The sequence below is a fragment of the Ursus maritimus genome, unplaced genomic scaffold (assembly GCF_017311325.1).
Source record: "Ursus maritimus isolate PB19 unplaced genomic scaffold, ASM1731132v1 scaffold_12, whole genome shotgun sequence".
Taxonomy (NCBI): Eukaryota; Metazoa; Chordata; class Mammalia; order Carnivora; family Ursidae; genus Ursus; species Ursus maritimus.
Genome location: NW_024423564.1, coordinates 69074396 through 69095765, shown reverse-complemented (window position 1 = coordinate 69095765; position 21370 = coordinate 69074396). Strand labels below are relative to the sequence as shown.

The window sequence follows — 21370 nt, the reverse complement described above, 5'->3', positions numbered from 1 at the left end:
CAATTAGAATGCAGGGAGGTTCAGAAGCTATTTAACTGGGTGACCCCTGAGGTCGCTGCATCTGACTCCCATCCCTGGATAAATATTGTATGAGAGGGGAGGGGGAGAGCCAGGGAGCCCTCAGAGTGCTGCTCCTCCTTCCACTCTGCTCCCCACCCCACACGGCTGCCTCCAGCCACACACACCAGGAACATTATTTACAGCCCTGACAGTCAGAGCAATCACTCTGCTAACCAAGAGGGAATGGACAAAGTCGACTTACCAAAAATTGACTATGGCAATTGAAGAAGAAACCAGGGCTGTGGGGGAAGGGAGCTGAGCCAACAGTGAGATGCAAGGCTTCCCCCACATTCTGGGTCCAGCTGGAGCAAATATTTCCCATCACCCCAAGGCCACTGGCAGGTGAAGCTGAACCCAACTGGCAGAGTAAATTAGAAATGGCACATTCCTCCACCTTTTGGGGGCTTCAAAATTGAAAAACTCCTGGATCTCATCACTACCCAGGTGTTCCTTAGCAAAGATGGGAGTCCTAGCTACCTGCCCAGAGGAAGTGGGACTAGCCACATGTCACTCATCTGGCTGGTTCCTCAGCTGACCTCTAGGAAAAGGCCACAAGCAGGAGAGTCAGCCATAGCAGAAAGGGGTCAGGCTGGGGGAAGAAGAGAGCGTCTGAGTGCGGGCTGCGCCTCGGCCCCCACATGTGCCGCTCCTCCAGTCCTGCTCTAATGCACCCTGACATGCCTCTGAAGACAGAGAGCTGTTTGCAGTCAGCACCGTGATTTGTTAGTAATTATTTCCATGGTGTCACATTGCTGTCACTCTGTTAACAAAGAGACAGGCTGCCTCGGGCTGCCTGCAAGAAAGAATCGCAGAGAAAAAGGCCTGTCAGGCTCCCGGGATTCTCTGGGCTGGCTGGCTTTCTTCCCCAAACCAACATCCTTGCAGGCTTTGGAAGAAACAGTTTTACAGAACTATCAAGTCTGAGTATGTCGCCCTTTAGCCAGGGACACCAAAAATTTATCCCACCTACTCACAGCCATCTTTCCCACGTCCTACAGAGCTAAGCCCCCAAAGTCCACAGATCATTCGGGCACAGGCCACTACACCAGCTATAGCCTCGAGCTCCCCAGCCTTCATCTTCCAAGACCCCTGCTTCCTGACTCCTCTTCCTCACTGCGGTGTTTGCAGCCTCTCATGTGCTCTTAGGAGCCCAATATAGGAAACCTATTTCAGACCAAACTGAAGTGGCTGCCCCACTGGCACGGATGGTGGTTGAAGCGAATATGATGACAGGGCACCTTCCCTCCTTGAATCTGCCAACCACAGTTCAGGACCAAAGCCGCTCCGGTGTCAATGCCCCTGTAGTCTCCAGACGCCCATCACCTGTGAGGAGATCCCCACAGACTGCCCCATCGTTCCCAGAGCCTGGATCGGTCTGGTACGGTGGTTTGCTTTAGCACAGAGTAATGTCTCCATTACCCTGGCTGGGAATTAGAGGACAGATTGGCAAGCACTGACAAAACAGAGGTCACTCACCTTACAGGCATGGAAAGTTGGAGATTAATTCTCTCCTCTTACAGAGGGAATCAGACTCCTGGACAGTGGAAGGGAAGCACCAATACTGAGAAACCCTTTCACTGCCAAGCAGCAGCAGCAGGAGAGGGAGGCAGAAGCCCACAGCCCCTACAGAGGCCTTGTTGAGGGGGCAAGGGCCATTGCCACCCAGCTCCCACAGAAGCCCACAAGATAGAGGAGCCTGGGCAAAACCAAGATTCTTCTGGCACGAGGGTATAAAGGACAGAGGGCAGTGCTGGCTGCATGCACTGGAATGTAAACTCCATGAAGGCAGAATGTTTTAGAAGTTTTATCTCTGCTCACTGCTATACCCTCAATGCCTAGAATAGCGTGGGTATTCAATCAACATCTGCTGAAAGAATAACTAAACGGGTCAGTATGGCTCAAAGGCCACTTCCACAGGCCTGGGGCCAGCCTCTCCCTATCACAGGGGTTCAGAGAAGAGGGAAGCCAGTGCAGATTCCAGAAGACACAGGGAGACCACATATCCAAAGGACTGGAGTTAGGTTTTAAAGGATGAGGGATTTGGACAAGCTGATAGGTCTCGGGAGATTCTCATATCAGATTGAACGTTCACATACTCATTTGACAACCAGGTACAGAAGGGCTAAAGAAGGTATGTAGAAGTAGTCCAACAAAAGGAGAAGAGATGAAGTACAGTATAGAAATACAATGGAACATTATACGGCAATGAAAAGGCTACTAACATATACAACCACCTTAGAGGACTCTCTCATACGTTATGTTGAGCAAAGGAAGTCAGACATAAAAGAGTACATTTTCTATGATTCTACTTATTGGAAGTCAAGAACAGGCAAAACGAACCAAAAGTAATAGAAGTCAGAACAGTGGTTACCTGACAGGCGGAGGGCATTACTGACTGAGAAGGGGCACAAGGGGATTTCTAGGACGACGGGAAAGGCTGACTATCTTGATCTGGGGGTGGCTGCACAGGTGCGTACTTGCATGAAAACACACGGAGCTGTGCATTTCACCTCTGTATGCTTTATGTATCCTACTGTGCCTACTTCAGACCTCGATTTCTAAAAACATTAGGAAAAAAAAAGTTAGGTCTCAAGAGTCAGAGTTTTTTTTAAAAAACACAAAAATATCTCACCCAAAGTAAAACATTTTCCAGGAGCAACAGTGTCTCCTTCTCCTTGGGAGTTCAGGGGACAAGCCCTCCAGCCTTCACTCTCTAGCTGCCAGAGGACAGAGGAGCCCAAACAAATGGCCAAGGCCTGGGAAGGTCCAGAAATATTCAAAACACAAAGGAGTGTAGCCCAAGTCCCAGGCCTAGGAGGTGGTAAGAGCCTCTGTTCCGCACCAGGTGAGCTGTGGGGAAGCAGAGATGGACATATGGTCAAGCCATGGCCCCAGCTGGTTCTGAAGCTCTCCGAAGCAGCCTGTCGGATACTGCCACAAAGCACAGAAACAGACTTCCCGAGACCGTCTCAAAGAGCCACAGTACCAATTTGTCTTCCTGACAAGTCAGGCAGACACTGGCTGAGCTACCCCAACTCTGGGCTATACAAAGGTCTCGATGCCTACAGCCCCTCTGCCAGTAAGAAGGAGGTGATAAGACCCTCATGGATGGTCAAGGGGAGTATAACTCTGGGGGCCAGTACTTGGGCAGCAATACTTGCCTCAGGACCAATGAAACAGTAGAGAGCCATCCAGTCAGAGGCTCTGTCGCAGGCTAAAGCATGAGGCTCCCACCACCACACACATCTCGAAGCCTGATCAGTTACCACACAAATGTCTATCTTTTATCAGGATTTTAACCAAGCAAAACTGCCATTCCAGGGGTTCCAAAAAATCACTAGAGTGCTTCAGACCCATTCCTAGTGGATGAGGAGATGAGGCCAACATTAGAGTCCCATCACTCAGCCTAAAAGTGCCCAGAAAGTGGATCACCAGAGACTCTCTGCCTGCCAAGGAGGGGCCGAACGTAGTGATCAGACAACAGAGCTTCTCCCCAGGGCCCCTTCAGGTCCAAAGTCCTTCCGGAGCAGACCAACTGCCCCAAACTCAGGCTCTGAGGTGCCTGCTGACCTGCAGCTCCAGGACCACATGGAGAAGAGGGGAAAGGGGGCTCAGGCAAGGACCTAGGAGTCCCCGTGGACTCCACAGAAACCTGCTCCTGCCCTGGGGCCTGCCCATAGGCAATGGAAAATCCCACCAAGCCCACACTCAGAAGCCCCTTTGCCACTAGTGCGAGGCACCAGGACATGTGCCAGAGGGAACTCTCACGTGTCTGTGAGTAGGCTGGCTCCAGAGGCCTGCAAGCTCTCGGGGGGAGGCGGGGCACCCCTCACTCCTCAGAGCCCAAGAACTCTCGGCCCAAGGAGCTGTCAGGCTAACGAGGCTACCCCACCGCCACTCCATCTGAGCGTGGCAGGCTGCACCGCACGACTGGCTTCAGGTGGCTCTTCTTTAATTAATGGCATCCCAGGCTCTGCAGGGAGCTTCACCCTACAATGAATGGCCCTCTCTCATTAGAGGCAGGCCTGCCATGATGTATTCAGGGCGAGGGCCAGGATTCATTTCCCTGTCTGTGGGTTGGGGATGGGAGGGAGGGGAGAGGCAGCGGGGAGAGATTTATATCGAGTGACTTGGATTAGCTGCAGCTGAAACATGACCCCATCAACTCAAGCTGCCTTCTTGGGGCTAACCCGATGCACCTCTGCTGACGAGAGGGCTCTAGGGAAGCTGAAGGGAGGGCAGAAGGTCTGGTTCTTGTTCTCTCTGGGCTTAGGCTACAGCTCGAAGGCCCAGAATTCCTACGCAACCTCCAGAACCCCCTCCCAGCCGCCACACACACTCAGTGTGCACTGGGAGCCTGGCCTGACTCTAAGCCAGTCTTGTCCACCGAGAGCCTCTTCACGGCCAGGAAGCTGACACATTGGCCTCCGAGCTACAAGAATGCCCATGGCTGGCGGCTGGCTTTCCTAACTACTTTGTGTAGGAAATACCCTCCCCTCCCTACTTCAGAGAAGGAGTACACAACATAGTAATGCCCCCGCATCTGCTGTCTGGACAGGATCCAAGAACATTCTGCCACAGGGCATCTCAGACCTCAGGCTACCCAGCACTAGGGAAAAGGCAGGCATTGGTCTGACATAAAAACATGCTGTCAGCTATCACCTCACCATAGTGAGCCTCTAAGGTGGAAAGATTCTGCACAATACTACTCCTTCTCTCCACTTCCCCCTGAGGACATCTCATAGGGATCACAAGACTGAGCAGGGGACCTGGGGTCTTCTGGGCAAAAAGGTGTTCACATTTCCAGTGTACTTCTCAGAGACTTGGAAAGAAGGCTCCCCTGCACGCTGCTATTCACACAGGTGGTTTTAGGCCCGGGGACTAGGGAGGTTCAGGTTGGCAGCAACCAGGACACAGCCCCACAAATTCCCCCTGTAAATCCCACTGAATTGGACATTCAGTCTTGCTTGTGCTTGAGATAAAAATCATACATCACAGCCTCTCCTCTATCCACCCTCAGCCCTCTTAGAATGCCCAAGTCACTAAGAGAGCTGGAGAGTAGGTCCTCACCTGCCCCTGCCAGCCAATCAGAAGGCTGCTCTGCAAGCTTGCCGGGTCCCTAGGAGGGCCAGGGCAGAATGCCTATCATCTGTACACACACCGACTCCATGTCATCCACGCTTCTCCCTGGCCCTCGTGGAAGAGCATCCATTTACCCTTCCTTCCCTGCTCGGAAAGAGATGTAGCTCAGTTCCGCTTTGCTAAGCCCTATTTGGCAATGTGTCTAAACACATGCAAACTTAATTAGTTCAGGAGGGGAGCCCAAGCACTTGCAGTGACAGATAAAAGTATCGGGAAATGAGACAAGTCAGGACTGCCAGGGAGTTCTTACTCAAGCCCCTTCCCCCAGCAGGCTGCTAATCAGAGGTGATGCAGCTCAGAGCTGGGACCAACTGGCACACCCACGGGCAAGGGGCAAGGCTTTCATGAGCTTAGTGACATGATGAGATCCCCCACATACTTCCAAACACACTATAGGATAGAGGTATCCAAAATGATACTGGCAATGGTTTCCTTAAAACAGATCTGAGGACTCATTCATTTGTAGCTCATCAAGGAGGCTCTCGGACGCCCCAAAGACCCCTCGCCACACCTCCTGGCCAACCATGCCCCCGTATCAAAATAAATAGAACAGTCCAGACCTCCACCAACACCAGACTGGGTATCAGCAGCCTAGAGTGTCAGAGAACATCTGCCACACAGTGAAAACAAAGGAAAGAGGGAAGGGGATTCCCACCATATCACAAAGCCATGGGCCATGAAGGGCAGAAGCAGATGGGCAGATGACATGGTGGTTAAACACACGGGTTCTAGAGTCAGAATGTCTAGGTTCAAATCTCTGCCACAAACTGGTTGTGTGCCCTTGACAAATTACTTACCTCTCTGGACACCAGTTTCCTTATCATTTAAAAAAAAAAAAAGTTATAAAAAGAATGTATTTCACAGGATTGTGGTAGAATTAAGTGAGATGATGTGTAAATAGCATAGCAGGACTCCTGGTATATAATATGTGCTCGATACACGCTGGCTATCTTTATTATTTGATGTAAATGCCTCCAGAGCAATCCCAGCCCCCAGTCTGAGAAGGCACAAACCTCTCAGAGAGCCCTTTGGCCAGCTCCTAGGACCAAACTCCTCCACAGTCCAGGCCTGTAGGCCATCTCACCCAGTACTACCATGGAGGGAGGACCCAAAAACCCAGTGCTGGTAGTGAGAAAATCCAGGAGTTTCCGGCTCTCCAACCTCTCACACTCAGGTTGGTGCAGGAAGGCCCAAGATTTCCTCTTCTGTTCCATTCTCCCTGAAGCTACCTTCCATTGATCCTCTGTAGTTCTTCCTGAGTACGGATTCCACAGGCTCACTCCATTCCTGAGCTGTCATTTATTCAACAAACATTTATTGAGCAACTACTACACACCAAACGTTGTCCAGGATTATAATGGTACCCATAATCTAGTGAGAGGACAGACAAATAGAGGCAGACATAATACGGTTTCACGTATAAGTAAGTACACGTGCTCTGGAAACACACAGGAAGACACCTAGAAATTGACGTTCAGAGGGATCATGAGGCACTGGCCAGCTGAGCATCCGGCTGGGGTTGGGGGTAGGGAATGCAGAGTGTATTAAAAGACGAGGTTCGAGAAGTAAGCAAGGGCCTTGAGGGCTCAGTAAACAGCAAGACTTTGCCTTGAGGGCAAAAGGAAGCCTTGAAAGTGTTTTGCAGGCATGTGACATAATTTGCTACAGTCAGGAGAATGGCATGGAGGTAAAAGTGGAGTCAGAGAGGCGACTTAGAAGACTTTTGTAATCCAAGAAGGTACAGTGACCTGAGGGGCTCCTGGGTGGCTCGGTCGGTTGAGTGTCCGACTCTTGGTTTCAGCTCAGGTTGTGATCTCAGGGTCGTGGGACTGAGCCTCGTATCAGGCTCCGTGCTCAGCACAGAGTCTGTTTGAGACTTTCTCCCTCTCCCTCTGCCCCTGCCCCCACTCGCACTCTCACTCTCTCAAATAAATAAATAAATCTTAAGGAAAAAAGAAAGCATCTGGTGACCTGAACTAGGGCAGCCATAGCAAGGATGGAAAGAAGGCAACGACTCTGAGAAACCTCTGGCAGGAAGAATCAACAAGATCTGGCAATTAATTGATTGTGGCTAGAGACAAGGAATCAAGGATGATTGTCGGGTTTCTGACAGAACTACCAGACAGTGGTTCTAGTCACAACTTGAGAGCAAGTTGGAGGACTAGGTGTTGGGAGAAAGAGGACAGCTGAGCTTTAAGGGGCCTGTGGCATCCAGGTGGAGATACAGAATAGGGAGTTGGATGTGAAAGCCTGGAGTTCAGGGGGCAGACTGCTTTTCTCCAGCAGGATCTCTGCTGCCATGTCAAAGATGGAACCCCTCTACAGAGACATTCCCTGCCTGGGTAAGCAGAGAGAGAGAAAACTGGAGAAAGAACACTAACTGCCATAAAGAGCTTCAAGAACCACGAGGTGAGGCAAAGGAAAGGTGGGTCATGTAGGGGAGGTGAGCTGACCAAGGGCCAAAGCCATAACAAGTGTCATTTCTTAAACAAGTGGAGAAGGAAAATTAAATCCGGGCCCACTAAATTAAAACCCACCTCGGCAGGATCTGTGACTACAGCATCAAAGCCCACACAGTATCAACTCATCTGGCTTTGACAAAAGATGGACACAAAATGATTCTGTCGGGACCGGAGCAGATTCCTTTTCTCCAGTGGGATTTCCGCAGCCACTTCAGTTCCCATTTCTCAATGCCTCACTAATCAGGCCCTTTCCAACAAAAGTGATGGGAAGCTGGTTGGGGGTGGGTGTTGGGAGAGAGGGGAAGGGCAGCAATGAGAAGGAGCCATGGCTCTGGGAAACTAGAGTGGGAAATGAAAATATTTGCTGAATTCCTTAGACTTAGTTAAATCTGAAAATGGATGTCAAAATAAGAAGTAAGCCCCATACTAACAAGTTGCGGGTGTCAATTTAACACCACCCTTGTCAGGCTCCTCAGCAGCCTTTACCAGACGCATAAAAAGGTGATGGCTCTGACGAGAGCCATCTGACGAGAGGTTCCAGGAACACCGATAAGCTGTGCACTGTCACGAAGCACTACTTAAGTTTCCTCTCTGGCTGTTTTTATTTTGTTACACATTTAATTAAGAGCCTTCCCAGCAGTTACGCGGAGTCCTGCTTCTAAAAGGCAGCCACAAAGCTCTCCTCCCCCCCAGCCCCTGCCACCTGACATCTGCTTCCTTCCTGCATATTCCTTTTCAGAGCTTCACTGGTCTTTTCAATACAAACCCAAACCAGCTACCAAAGTCTGCCCAACCCATCTCTTTTAGAAGCAACATGGTCTTCTGTCTAGCTATGAGTTTACCAATTTGGGCTTCGGTTTTAAATTGTTTTGCTTTGTTTCTTCCATCTATAAAAGGGAGATACCACCTTCTACCAGGGAAGATAATTAGGACTGAATGAAATATGGAAAATGCTCATTAAAATTTGGTTTCAGGGCACCTGGGTGGTGTGGTTGGTTAAGCGTTTGACTCTTGGCTTTGGCTCAGGTCATGATTTCAGTGTCCTGGGATGGAGCCCCATCTCAGGCTCCACGTTCAGTGCGGCGTCTGCTTGAGATTCTCTTCCTCTCCCCCTTTCCCACCCCCCTCCCCCAGCTCATGCTGTCTCTCTCTCTCAAATAAATAAATAAAATCTTTTAAACAAAAACTTTTTTTCTGTATGTTTGGACTCAATGACCCAATCCCTCTTCTTGATTACATCAGTTCTTGTGAAGATGCAAAGCAGCCTCCTGTGTCACCAAAATGTGTCCCAGGCCTACCGGGCTGAGCTGGTACTACCGGCCAGAATGGGCCAGACCCAAAGACGACACCCTCTGAGATTCCCTCTGTATCATGGAGAAACCAACTTAGGAGGCCTGGCCAGACAGTCCCCACATGGGCGCACAGGGAAGTTTTTGTCTACACACATATATACATGCCATTCCCAATTAATGAAGAAGATTCTGAAATGTGGGTGTCTGGGTTATAAACACACCAAAGAGTGACAACCACTTGGAAGAGTGGGACTCCTGGGAGGCTGTCTGGAGAAAGTGGGCCTCTGGACTGGGCTACATGAGCCCGAGACGCTGGGTATCAGCCTGAACCGTGCCCACTCCAAACAGCTTCTCTTACACTGTGGAGCTCCACCTAAATCCCTTCTCTGCTTCAAGTACTCAGACCTGCCCAGGATGCCATAAATAAGAGCAACAGCCTTCCTCCTCCTCACCTTCTCCATGGAGCACTCCCCTGATTCATTTCTGCTTCCAGGTCCAGCCTCTATAATTTCCCTGACACACGAGTGTCATCTGGGAACACAGAGATCCTCTGGAGCTCTGGGAGTCCTGTGTGCACCCTACAGGTGTGCAGTCAATGCGTGTACATGACCTGAGGGATGTGGACGTGAGGCGTGCGGGTGTTTATGTGATCTGGACTTGTCCCTCCTCCTGTCTCACCTAGGGAGCTGGTGTCCAGTAGCAGGCCTGACACCCACCTGAGTGCATGACTTCACCTCAACACCCAGGATCCAAAGGCATAAAAAAGGACGTTGGTGAGAAGATAATGCCTACTTCGGTAGGCAATGTCACTCCAGAGCCGCTGTTCCTCACCCCCCACCAATACACCACCTATGCGCGAAAGCGTGCACACACACACACACACACACACACACACACACACATACCCAGAATGCTCGCAGCTGCCTTCAGTCACAAAGAACACAGAGGTATCGATTCTATCAATCCTCAGCAAACAGTGCCCCCACCACCTCCACCCCGCTTTAGCTCCCTGGGGGCTGTCTGAAGCCAGGTATCCATGAGGGTAGACAAGAGGCAAAAGTGTCAACCCAGCAAAGGAACCAGTTCTGTCTTCCATAACCAGGGCAGGACCTGGAGACAAAGGAGAAAAAGCACTGGGGACAAAGGAGGGACAAGGAGACTGGGGAATCAGGTAGCTCTAGAAGCAGCCCTCTCTCATCCCACCACTGGGCCTGCAGTTGAATCTCAGGGCCTTGTACCCCAGATAAGAGGGTAGGACAGCAGAATGGTTAAGAGACAGGACCCTGGAGCCAGGTTGCCTGGGTTTGAATCCTGGCTCTGTGTGTTCTTGGGCAAGTTACTTAACCTCTCTGTGCTTTAATTACCTTATCTATAAAACAGGAATTAAAGTACCAAGGTTTATTAAATGAATTACTATTTCTAAAGCATTAAGGGTAGTAAACACTAGATATTTGGTTTTTTTAAAAAAAAAAAAGGATCTTCTTTTAACTCCTTCCTTCCAGGGCAATAACATGCAGCCTCACAACTGGAAGGGCTGTCCTGAGCAGTGCGACCTGGGAAAGGCAGGAAGGCCCCGACAACAGCAGTCCTGGTAGGGTCCTTGACTGGTCTACTCCCAGCTCCAGAGGCAGAAGGCAGGGTTCCCAGGCCTTTTCTCACTGTGGCAGCCCCAAAGATCCAGGGACTCCCTGATCCAGCTGCCCTGTAGGCTTGGACATGTAAGCCTGCGAAACGCAAGACCTGGTCCCATAGCTTCCAAGCCCTGCCAGCAAAGTAGTCCTTCTCATACTCACATGACTTTCAAGTCCCAGTCTCCACAGGTGACAAAAATTGACTTGACGTTTGGATCTAAGAGGCCTTCTTTCGCCATCCATTCATCGACCCTCTGAAAAGTACACAACAAGAACAGATGAGATTTTCCTTTTTTTTTTTTTCCTTCCCAAGTCTGTGAAGAGCCACACCAGTGAAACGCAGATAAGCTGCTTGTAATCAGAGCAGGGGAAAACTGTAATCTTATCCAGCCATGGCTCCACTCTGGGCTCTCAGCCTGGGCTCAGGGCTGTGGGGGCACCAGGAGGATGATCCCTGCAGAAGACCCACAAGACCGAATGAGTGGGGGGAGGGAGCCCCTCCACTGCCCCACTGCCTGGCAGCCTGCCCCAGAGGGAATAAGGACATATCCCGGTAAGTCGGTCCTCAAAAGCAGAGCCTAGCACAGACACAGGATGCCCTGGGCCATGAGAACAGGCTGGAAGGAGGCCCCAAGCAAGGACTCCAATCCACGGGTTCATTCATTCATTTATTCATTTCACCTTCCCACCAAAGGTTTATTAACCAAATTTATGAATTTGGTTATTCCCTAAATGATGGTGAAGTTAATCTTCACTGTGAGTCTAGCAGAAAAAGCTCCCTTGCTGGGCTGGAACCCCACCTTGATCCCTGCGGTGGTACTGCCTGCTTCAGCCCTGAAATCTCATAAATTGGCCCCAGACTTTATGTTTCTCCTTTCCTGGTTGAGGATTCAAATTCAGTGGAATCTTTTGAAGGCTGAGCTCAACTCCTAGACAGGGATAAAAACTGCTCTTAAACACACTTTAAGTATTTCTTTCGCTTCATCCCTTTGATCAGTTTTATTATTTGTACTCACATTGGAAGTACAAATACTAAAATCAGTGTATAATGAGAGAATTCTCATAAAGCATTCCCGAAGCACTGCCTATTTTTCAGAAGATCCCAGGCATGGGGTGAAGAGTACAGCAGATGACCACCGCGCCACTCACACAGAAGGATTCGTTTTTAAAGGCTACATCGCAAAGTAGCTAGAAATGCAGGATTCAAAGTCAGACACATCTGGGTTCTAACCTTGGCTCTTCCATATCCTGGTTGTGTCACTGATGGGAAGTCATTTAAAAGTCATTTAACCTCTCTGAACTTCAGTTTCCTTCATCTATAAAATGAGGTAGGATGACTAACCTTACGGGGTTGTTTTGAGAATTAAATGTAATAATGTATTAAGTGCCTACCACGAAAGACAGTAGGCTGAGAAGGCAAGAAAGGCAGATCATCATAATACAATATAATAGATGCAGCTATGGAGAAGTGACCAGAATGCTATAGGACCAGGAGGAGGAAATGACTAGCTCTACCTTTTACAGAGAAAGGAGTCAGAAAGGAAGGCTTCACAAAGATGACAAGCGAACTAGGGGACTTGGGGGTTGGGTTTGCCTGACTGCGTGCAGCACAGCAAAGGACACCACGGGCAGAGGCACAGACACAATCATTTTGTATTTGAGAAGCAATTATGTGCTCAATGTCTGCCTCCCCCACCAGACTATAAGCACCATGAAGGCAGGGACTTTTATTTGCCTAATTCACTGTCTAAGTCCCTAACCCAGCAGTGTCTTCTCAATAGATACCTGCTGACTGAAATATGAGTAGGGAATAGTGTGACCAATGTCCAGTGTGTTGAAAGGAGGGACAGGAAAGGACTCTGGGGGTTAGGTGGGCCAGAATGTAAAGACTCCAGCAGGTAATGGACAGCCCAATGAAATTGTGAACTAAGATTATTTCTAGCAGGTGTAGGCTGGCTCCCTGGGATATCTCAGAATCCTGGAGGCCTGGTCCACGCCAAAGCAGTCTTTGAGTAGGGCCAAGGATCCTAGGTCATTCCATGGCTACAACAGTCCTACCTCTCAGGAGCTCAGGCTCTCTTATAGGGAGCTGCTCCTTGAGCCAGACTGTGCAGACCCTCTTCACAGTCTGTACACCAGAGAATACCCCTCGGCCCAAGAGTCTCCCCAACAAGCTAAATTCTGGACCTTCCACTGCTGAATGGCTTGTCTCCCCAGCCACTATGGCCCACTTGCACAGAGGACATGCACACACTCACACTCATGTATCCTTTCCCAAGTCTTTATGTAAAAAAAGAAGTAAGGCAAACCTAGGGCTTCCTATGTCATCTAACCTTGCTCCAGCTCACTGGCCTGAAATACCCAAGGTAAGTGCCCCATCTGCTAGGGGGGCTCCCCAATGCCCTAACTCCTACAAAGTGGTCTTGGAAAAGAGAGTAGGACAAGATTGTTAGGAGCCAATGCCCAGCAGGACCTTCCCCATGAGAAGCATTTAATACTCACGGGGCCCTTGGAAGCTTAGGACCTAGGCCATTCACTCATGCATTAGACATTTAGTGAGAACCTTCTACTGTAAGCCTGTCCAGGGCAGTGATACTACATTTGGAATAAAGCCTGTCCTTTTCCTTCCCTTCTCTGCTTAAATGGATGAAGAGTTAGAGGAATCACCAAGACAATCCCCAATCAGCTGGGCTGGCCCTCCCAGCTACTGAAGGTCTAGCGTGAGATCTACCTGAGCCAAATGAGTGAGGCAAACATCTAGCTGGCCATCTGCTCAGGGCCTTGGTTAGGACAAGAAGTCAGCTTTTTAGCTGTACGACCAACTCAGGGCTAATGAGACAAAGCAGAGCCCATTCTGGTCTCCTTGCCAGAGACTCCTTCAGGTTGATGTCAGGAATCTTCCCTCTTCACCCACAAAGTATGCTGAAGTAGCAGAAAGTAGCTTCGTGGATAAGACTCAGAATCCCCAGAGCACCCTGCTCCAGGCTGGCCTGAGGTTAGCAGGAGGAAGCCTCCTGAAGACCATAGATCTCTGTCAACCAGCACCACTGAGAAAAAAAAAATCCCATAACCTCAATAGCTCTGGTTTGGTGCTGGCCTACAGCAGGCATCCTCCTCCTAGGATCCTGGCCAGAGACACTCCAGGGAATAGCTAGCTGCCTGCTGTCTGGCCTCCCTCAGGGGGTAGACCCTGGCTGGGACATAGGAAAGGATGGGTCAGTCCCCTCTTTCTCCTTGAGTCTGGTCTTATAGGGAGCAGTCGATGCTGAGGGGCTCCCTCAATCACAGTAGTGAATCGCCCCTCAAAAAAAGAGGGTCAGTGGGGCTGGGAGACACCTCAGAGCTCATCTTCTCTTCTCCCAACCCACTGCAGGTACCCTAACATTGACCCTACCCAGAGCTTAACCAGTCACAGAACCGAGGCTTGTACACTCCCAGAGGCAGGGAGCATACCTGCCACCGGGTGAGCCTGAACCTGACTCCATCCTGAGAAGCCCCAGGAAATTCAGTCTGATTTCTCTCTCCCATGGGACAGGCCCTCTTGGCTAAATACAGAGACATCTTTCCCCCTCTCCCTGTTACCACCCAACTTCCTCTAGGCTGACTACCTCCAATGCAGGTGTGCCCTGCTATTCCCCCCATGCTCTGCTTCCTCCTGTGCTTTGATAGGGGCTGCGCTTTGGGTTTACTGGTCTTAAAGATAAATAAAACACCTAATGAGATCCACAGGCTTTTTCTCTTCTCCCTTCCCCCTAGAGAGGAGGGAGGAGGAAAGGGACCTTCTCCTTCGGTGAAAACCCCCAGGCCAGAAAGGGTGGGAGACAAGCTGAGGCCAAGCACAGCCCTTCCTTATTCCCTCAGGCTGGAGCACAAGAAGCAGCATCTTAACCTTTTCCAGCTCCCTGAGGAGAACATCCTAGAAGTGTGGTCTCTGCCAAGGGTTCCAAAGCCTTTAATTTGATTTCCCTCACATAGGCAATTGTTGTAATTATTCTGATTAGGAATCATTACCCAGTGCAGCCTCTGCACCCCTGACAGGCACAATGCATCCAGCGGCAAGCTGCAGTGGGGCAGGCGGGCCCAGCCGCACCTCCTGGAGGAGCTGGCAGCAAACAAAAGCCATCGATGGGGAGTTCTGGGTGAGTTAATGAAGTGCTCACATGCCACAGGAAGCCAACACGAAAGCTAAACAAAAACACCTTCAGTCCCCAGGGCTGGCCCTGCGGTGCCACAGCTCAGCTCCCCTCCTCCCCGACCCGCCCAGCACCGGCTGCCCAAGCTGCCCAGCCCAGGGCCAGGGGCCAGGAGGGGGTGGGGGCCCTGGCTGGAACTCGGGGCAGTGCTTGGACATCTTGCCGGTAACCCTGACGGGAACCACTGGAGATGACAGATCAATGGTTCAATACGCTCAACAGCATGTCACTGATGTGACAGCAAATGTTATTCTAATCAAGCCATAATCATAGTCAAATTACACGGCTACATTCTCAGGAGGGGAGGGAGAGAAAGGCAGCGGGAAAGGGTCAGAGGTCAGGAATTAAAGGTCACTCAACCTACCTCCAGCACTTGCTGCAGGCTCGGCTGACCATCCACCATGGCTTGAATAATCCCGGTGAGCTGAAAGGAAAGAGAATTAGCCAATAGGTGGAAGAGCAGGGCACAGGGTCTCAAAGCCGCACTGGATCCTTTCCTTTCTCCTTCTACCATGAAAGACTCTGGCCTGCACTGCTTTCAGCTCAGAACCTGCCAGAAGCCTTGCGAATGAAGCCCCACGACACAAGATGAACTTTCTTCACAACATCCTGCCCTGAGAGGGGGAAACACATCTCTGTGCTGACCACAGGGTGTGTTTCATACCTATTTCAGCTTTCACTTTGAAAAGAAAAAAAAAAAAATTTCATGTGTCTTGTATTTAATAGGCTCAATAAATCCCTACAAATTATAATCTAAAGAAAATTCACCTCCAAGCTTCACAGAGGTTTCTGTAGACCTTGAGGAATGTTCACACAGGACAGCCACACTTGGGTTCAAGTCCACCCCTTCTCTGGGTCTCGATGTCCAGCATTTCCCCCTCTAACATCAGAGAAGAGCCAGGGGAGACCCACAGGCATCCACCCTTTACCCTGAATACCTGGGCCCTCAATACCAACAAGGCAAGCAAGAAACAGACACCTTTAACTGATGGGGAAACTCAGACGAAAAGGCCTAATAGAGGAACCCGGTCTAGAGAATTTCTGACTCACCCAGGTCAGGCCTAGGTTAAAAAACTTGTTGCTTTGCTTTGTTTTGTTTCACAGTGAAAATATCCCTTGAAAACAGACTAGGACAGACTGCCTCGGGGATCTTAGGTAGGAAGGTCCTCTCCACAGACCTGGACCCAGCTGGAAATCACTATGCCCAATGTGCCCCTGGCTACTTCTACAGACAGCAGCATCTCATGCTTGCTGGGGAACAACTTCTTCTTTTTTTTAAGTGTTGGGGGGGATTAAACTCCAATTAAACTATAATTACATTTAATGAATATCAAATACCCAACTCACAGGAACCGCTGGCTCTAAGAGGGAAGGTTATTTTCTCATAGCGACTTACATGGAATGGTAATACACACCTTTTAGGGAAGAAATTTTCATTTTAAGAACGCTGAGTTCCTCTAGGTGGGTTTCTGTAGTTCATCAAGTCATTATTAGGTGGTATTTTAAGGAAGTGTAAGGACACAGCCACTCTATTTTATATTCCAGAAACTGTTTTTATATTAATCTGTATTTTAATTGGGTAACAGCTGCTGCCTACAGACTTCCCATGGTCTAAAAGGAAAATAAATTAGAAAGATTAACTACACTGTTGTTTCGCAAGGCTTTAACCCACAGCATGCCCACCCGGCTGGCACCTCCACACCCTTTCCTTGCTTGGCAGACCAAAGAACTGCCCAGCAGAGGGAGGGCCTGAGCCAAAGAGAAGAAAAGTTGGTCCACAGATGGCTAGGGGTGCGCCTGGGGGGTGAGGGGTGAGGAAGAGCTCTGGGTCAGCAGCTTTAATCTTGGAGTGCTAAGACTCCTCCTTTTATTTAGTCAACAACGATTCACGGACAGCCTATAATGTACTGGGCCCCATTCCAGGAACTAGGGATCCAGCCGTGAGGAAAAACATGAAATCCCTGCCCTCATGGAATCTGTCTTCTTCTTGGCAGCCCCCTCTATGTCCAGCCCAGCCAGCACCCAAAGCCTGTACACCTTCCAGAGCCCCGCACTGAGCAGGCAGAGTCCAGAGCAGGCTTGTTGCTGACTCCATGTGCAACACGCAGATGACTGACAAGCACCCATGCACCCACCACAACCCTTCCTGGCCCCGCTTCTCTTCTGCTTCGTTCTTCCAGGGCCGAGCCACACCCCCAAGCTTAGAGCTGGGGCTTAGGGTCAGGACTACCCTGGAAAACTTACAGCCACTCTTACTTCTTAGAAAGCTCTGGGATCTGTGTGCCAGTCTCATGTCTAGTCTGAGTCTTCTGGGGCAAGGTTAGGTCTACCACTTCTCTTGACTCCTACACCAAGGGTCACTGAGATGAGCTGAACACTGAAGGGCTTCCAGAAAGGCTCACTCACAGAAGAAACCAATGGCAGCCTTGCCAAGAGATGGGACATAGGTCAGCATCTATGTACTCCACAAGAACTGCTCTGGGCCCCAGGAAAATCACTAACGTGGGAAGAGAAAGTCACTGCACTAAAAACGAAAACCAGGGCACTGCTCTGCACGATCTCTCACTACAGACTAGGCCTGTCTTTTCCACCCTGGTGGTAGGTGGTAGGGCTCCAGGGTCCTGAGGCTTTCTCATACTCCTGTCCAATGGTCAGCAATCCTAGAATCATCAGCCTGGGAGGAGCCTAGCAAGCCCAGCTCCGTCTCTCTCCAGGCTTCCTAGACCCCTTGTGGTTCAGCAAGACACAGCTTACAGCTGAGCTCCTAAAGGGCTTGAACTCAACGCCCAGAGACACAGGGGCTTGAACTATTGGTTCAGCTACAGGCATCCTTCCAGGGAGGCCTCACTCCCCTCTATGAATCCTTCCGGCGATGGACTACATCTTATCAGCTCCACCAAGGCACTAGATGAAGAGTGTGAAATTAAGAAATTAGTCCCCGTACCTGATATTGACAACTCATAAGACATCTCTAAGACTTACACTGGAAGCCATGAAGGAGAGAGGTAATTTAATAAAATAAATACTGGAAAGTTCTACCTTAGGCATAACTTAAATCCTTCATACCGCAGTTTAAACCCAATCCCACTTGGGTTAATATATATTTGTAAAAAGCTTTCACATCCTCACAATGAAAGGTACTAGAGCAAAGCCAAGTATTATTAAGCCGAGAACCAGGGCTCACAGGCTAAACAGAGCTCAAAGACCTTAACCACTTAAAGCTGGAGAGGTGAGAGGAAGAATTAATGTGTGCTCTGTGGCTCCTTTCACCGAGGGATTACAGATTAACTCCCGCTTCTCCAGACTCGGAAACCACAAGGCGAAGGGCTTTTGACCCTGACTGATAACATGACTGGTTACTGAGATCCCCTACCCACACAAGGGCTTTGTCCAGGAACGAGCTGGCTTCATCATAAACACTAGCAACTAGAGGAAGCAGCCCAGGACACTCAATGCCAATAGCATGTCAGCATCCAGCGCTTTCTCCTTTCACAGTTTATCTCCAACACAATCGTATTCTGACACCAAGACAGTTTGTTGATTACATAAGCACTTGTCTCTGGTGTGCAATCTGATAATCAGACCCACTCTTTCTCCTCAGACAAAGAGACCAATAAATCTCACCCTTTATAAGTACAGGTGCAAGACAAAGCTCTTTACTGGCATTTAGCAAAATTGGTATTTTTTCTAGTTTTTTTAAGACAATGACAACAACAACAACAAAAGACTACACATGGTTAGGGACTGTGCACCAGCCCAGCTGCTAGATGCAGAGATCTGACAGGTTGGAGCAGATTCTAGAGGTTATCCCATCCTATCTCTGTCAGAAACAAGTCCCCAGGCAGACTATCAACTGAAACGAAGAAAGGATCTCAAGAAGGCTACTAACATGTCCATTACACAGAGCAGTAAGAGTGTCTATATGTGGGCTACAGACCCACTCAAGGCAGAATCCCTTCTTGCTGCCCAGCACTGAGCCTGTCCCCCCCAACCGCCACAAGCATGTGCTCATATGTGTACTCATGTGTCATGATGTGTGTGTGCACACACACACACACAGGCCAGGGTTCTAAAGAACTTCTTGTGCACAAGAGAAAAATCCTACTAGAGGAGATGCTTAGGCACAATCCAGAGGTGTTGGGTTGTTCCTCACACTTACTAAGGGAAGATTCTCTCTGATGGTAATGAGCTCTATCTCTACCCCAAAGGCAGCCACTGCCACACGGGACGAGGTCCCACAGTGATGGCCTCCATCCTATGTCCATGCCTCTCTCTACATTACAACTCCATCTGGTAGGGAAACAGGGCAATGTTTAGATGATCTGAGGTTTTTCCAAAGAAGACTTCACTTCCTCGAAAGAACGAGTTAGCAAGCCAGTTACTTCAGGGCAGGGGCAGGGCGGCAGGCAGCAAGGTGTGTTTGAATATTCTTTGACAATATTCATTCATTTAAAGAACACATGTTAAGTGTTTACTTGGCACCAGGCCGTAATGATGGGCCAGAGATGGAGCAGACCTAGGTTCTGCCCTCAAGGAACTCACGGTCTAATGGGGAGACACATAAGTAAATACAGTATAATGCATCTGATCAGCACTTTGGGAGGTGGGACCAGCCATGGGCTTGGAGAAGGCTCCCCAGAGAAGGTGACCCTGAGCAAAGTCCTAGAGGACAAGTAGGGGCGAAGGAGGAGAGTGGAAGCATCGTACAGGCAGGAGCATCAGGTGCACAGGCAGACTATGAGGGGGTGACCTTAGGTGAGGAAAGTGAGGTGACATGAAGCAGGGAGATGTGAGGCTGGACCAAAAGGCCAGGACCAGGTCAGGGAGAGTTGGAGGCTCTGGAAGCCTGAGGTGAAATGGCACCCTCGGTACCACAGCTCGGTCACATTTTCACTTTCAGATACGGCTTCAGGACAAGGGTCCCAACCCCACTGTGCCTCCCGCCCTCCAAATTATGTATGTGTGTCCTGGGCTGAAACTCTCCAGAAAAGAGAAAAACAGCTCTCATCATAGTCTCACAATTCCTCCTCCCCTGCCCCAATAAAGCAGCAGTAGCAGCCCTGATCTCAAAAAAGATCCCTTTTGCCAGTAGTCTCAAGCACCCACTCCTGCCCAGGGCTGAGCTCCAACAGTGCTGTTCCATGCCTAAACAACTAGCAACCTTTCCCAAATTTGGGCCTGCCCAGCTGTACCAGGCAGTCTAGCTGCAGCTGGACCCCCAGGGGGCAATCAGCACACAGAGAGGAGGAAGAGAAGGACAAGAGGATACTGCATTTTCAGGCCAGTGGAGGCTCAGGTAACTAGCTGGCTTAAGGAAAATCTTCCCTTTCCACAAGGAAGGGGATTTTTGCCATTAAAATGGTGACTTTTTTCAAAAGGGGCCAAAAGAACAGATTGGCGCCCCCTGGTGGTACAGGTAATTTCCAGGGGCAAGGGGGGGGGGAAACGTAGATCTCAGAGGGAACAAGAATCTCAACATCATGAGTGGGAACAACAAAGGGGGTGAGAGACTACACACCTTGACAGATGGATGCCTGCACCAAAAGGTCTGCCTGGGTTGGGTGGGAAACACTGGGCATCAAGCCCAGGAGCGAACCCCAAAACTTCATATCTGGGCTAAGTCAGCCTCAGGGCCCATGGAGCCCTCCCACCAGTGGCAGGCAGGCCCTTGCCCCGCATTCCCCACACCAAGACAATGGTTTTGGGATCACTCAAGAACTTCTTTCCTCATGTTTCACTCATATGCAGAAAGTAGATGTCTAAACAAAGGCACGTCTCGAATGTATCCCAGCCCCAAATTCTTAAAAAGATTCCAGAAACACTCATGTTTTCCCATTACTTGTGCTACCACACATACTTGACCTGTGATTCCACCACAGCCCATGGCTACCACAGGGTGCATAACACAACACATCACAGGGGAAAGCATTCACAGAAGGTCCCGAGAGTAAGAACTCTTACGGGGCACCTCCTCTCTGCTACCAGCTCTCTTGAGCCTCTAGCAAGCATCAACAGCTCAGCCCGATTTCACAATCTGTAAAATGGGCCAGTACTAACCTGCTGGCAAGGTGGCCAAGTACAACACCAGCACAGGATAAGGATAAGGACATTTCGGCCTCATATCCCACTTGGACTGCCCTTCTTTCCTCAATGATAGGGTTGTGCTTCCCACAAACTCAACCAATGATTCACGCAGGGCCACTTTGCTCAAGGACAGAAAAACATCACCAGAAGCTAAGAGAGCCTGAACATAACCTCTCCTTCCAAGAAGGTGAAATCTTTACCCCTTGTCAAGAGGCCCCAAGGGAAACGGAACCGAAAAGAAGCTGATCCCAGAAGCACCAGCCTAGAGTGGTGCAGCACTCCAAGCGCCTAGTCACCAGGAGGGGTAGGGACGATAAGGGAGGGAAAGGGCTGGGGAAGCTGAGGACAGACTATGCTCCTTCTCCTTGGTCCCCAATGACCACAGTGGTGCAAGAGGATTGGCAGACTCTGTAAAAAGCCAGCTGCTGCCTGGGTCCAATGTGCACCTGCCTTAACCATTAATAAGAGTCGAGCTGCCCCTAAGCAGCATGGATAGTGCACCAGTG

The 21370-nt window shown here is 49.8% G+C and overlaps 1 protein-coding gene across 5 annotated transcripts in view; it reads right to left on the bottom strand.

Moving 5' to 3' along the window:
* Positions 1-21370, bottom strand: part of ERI3 (ERI1 exoribonuclease family member 3) — a 126412-nt gene that overhangs the window by 71784 nt on the left and 33258 nt on the right. For all 5 annotated transcript variants that reach the window (XM_040627390.1, XM_040627388.1, XM_040627386.1 and 2 more), the window contains 2 exons: positions 15145-15204; positions 10750-10841 (listed from right to left, as the gene is read on the bottom strand). In XM_040627390.1, coding sequence (XP_040483324.1) covers positions 10750-10841; positions 15145-15204 — 152 coding nt within the window. The remainder of the gene's footprint in view (positions 1-10749; positions 10842-15144; positions 15205-21370) is intronic.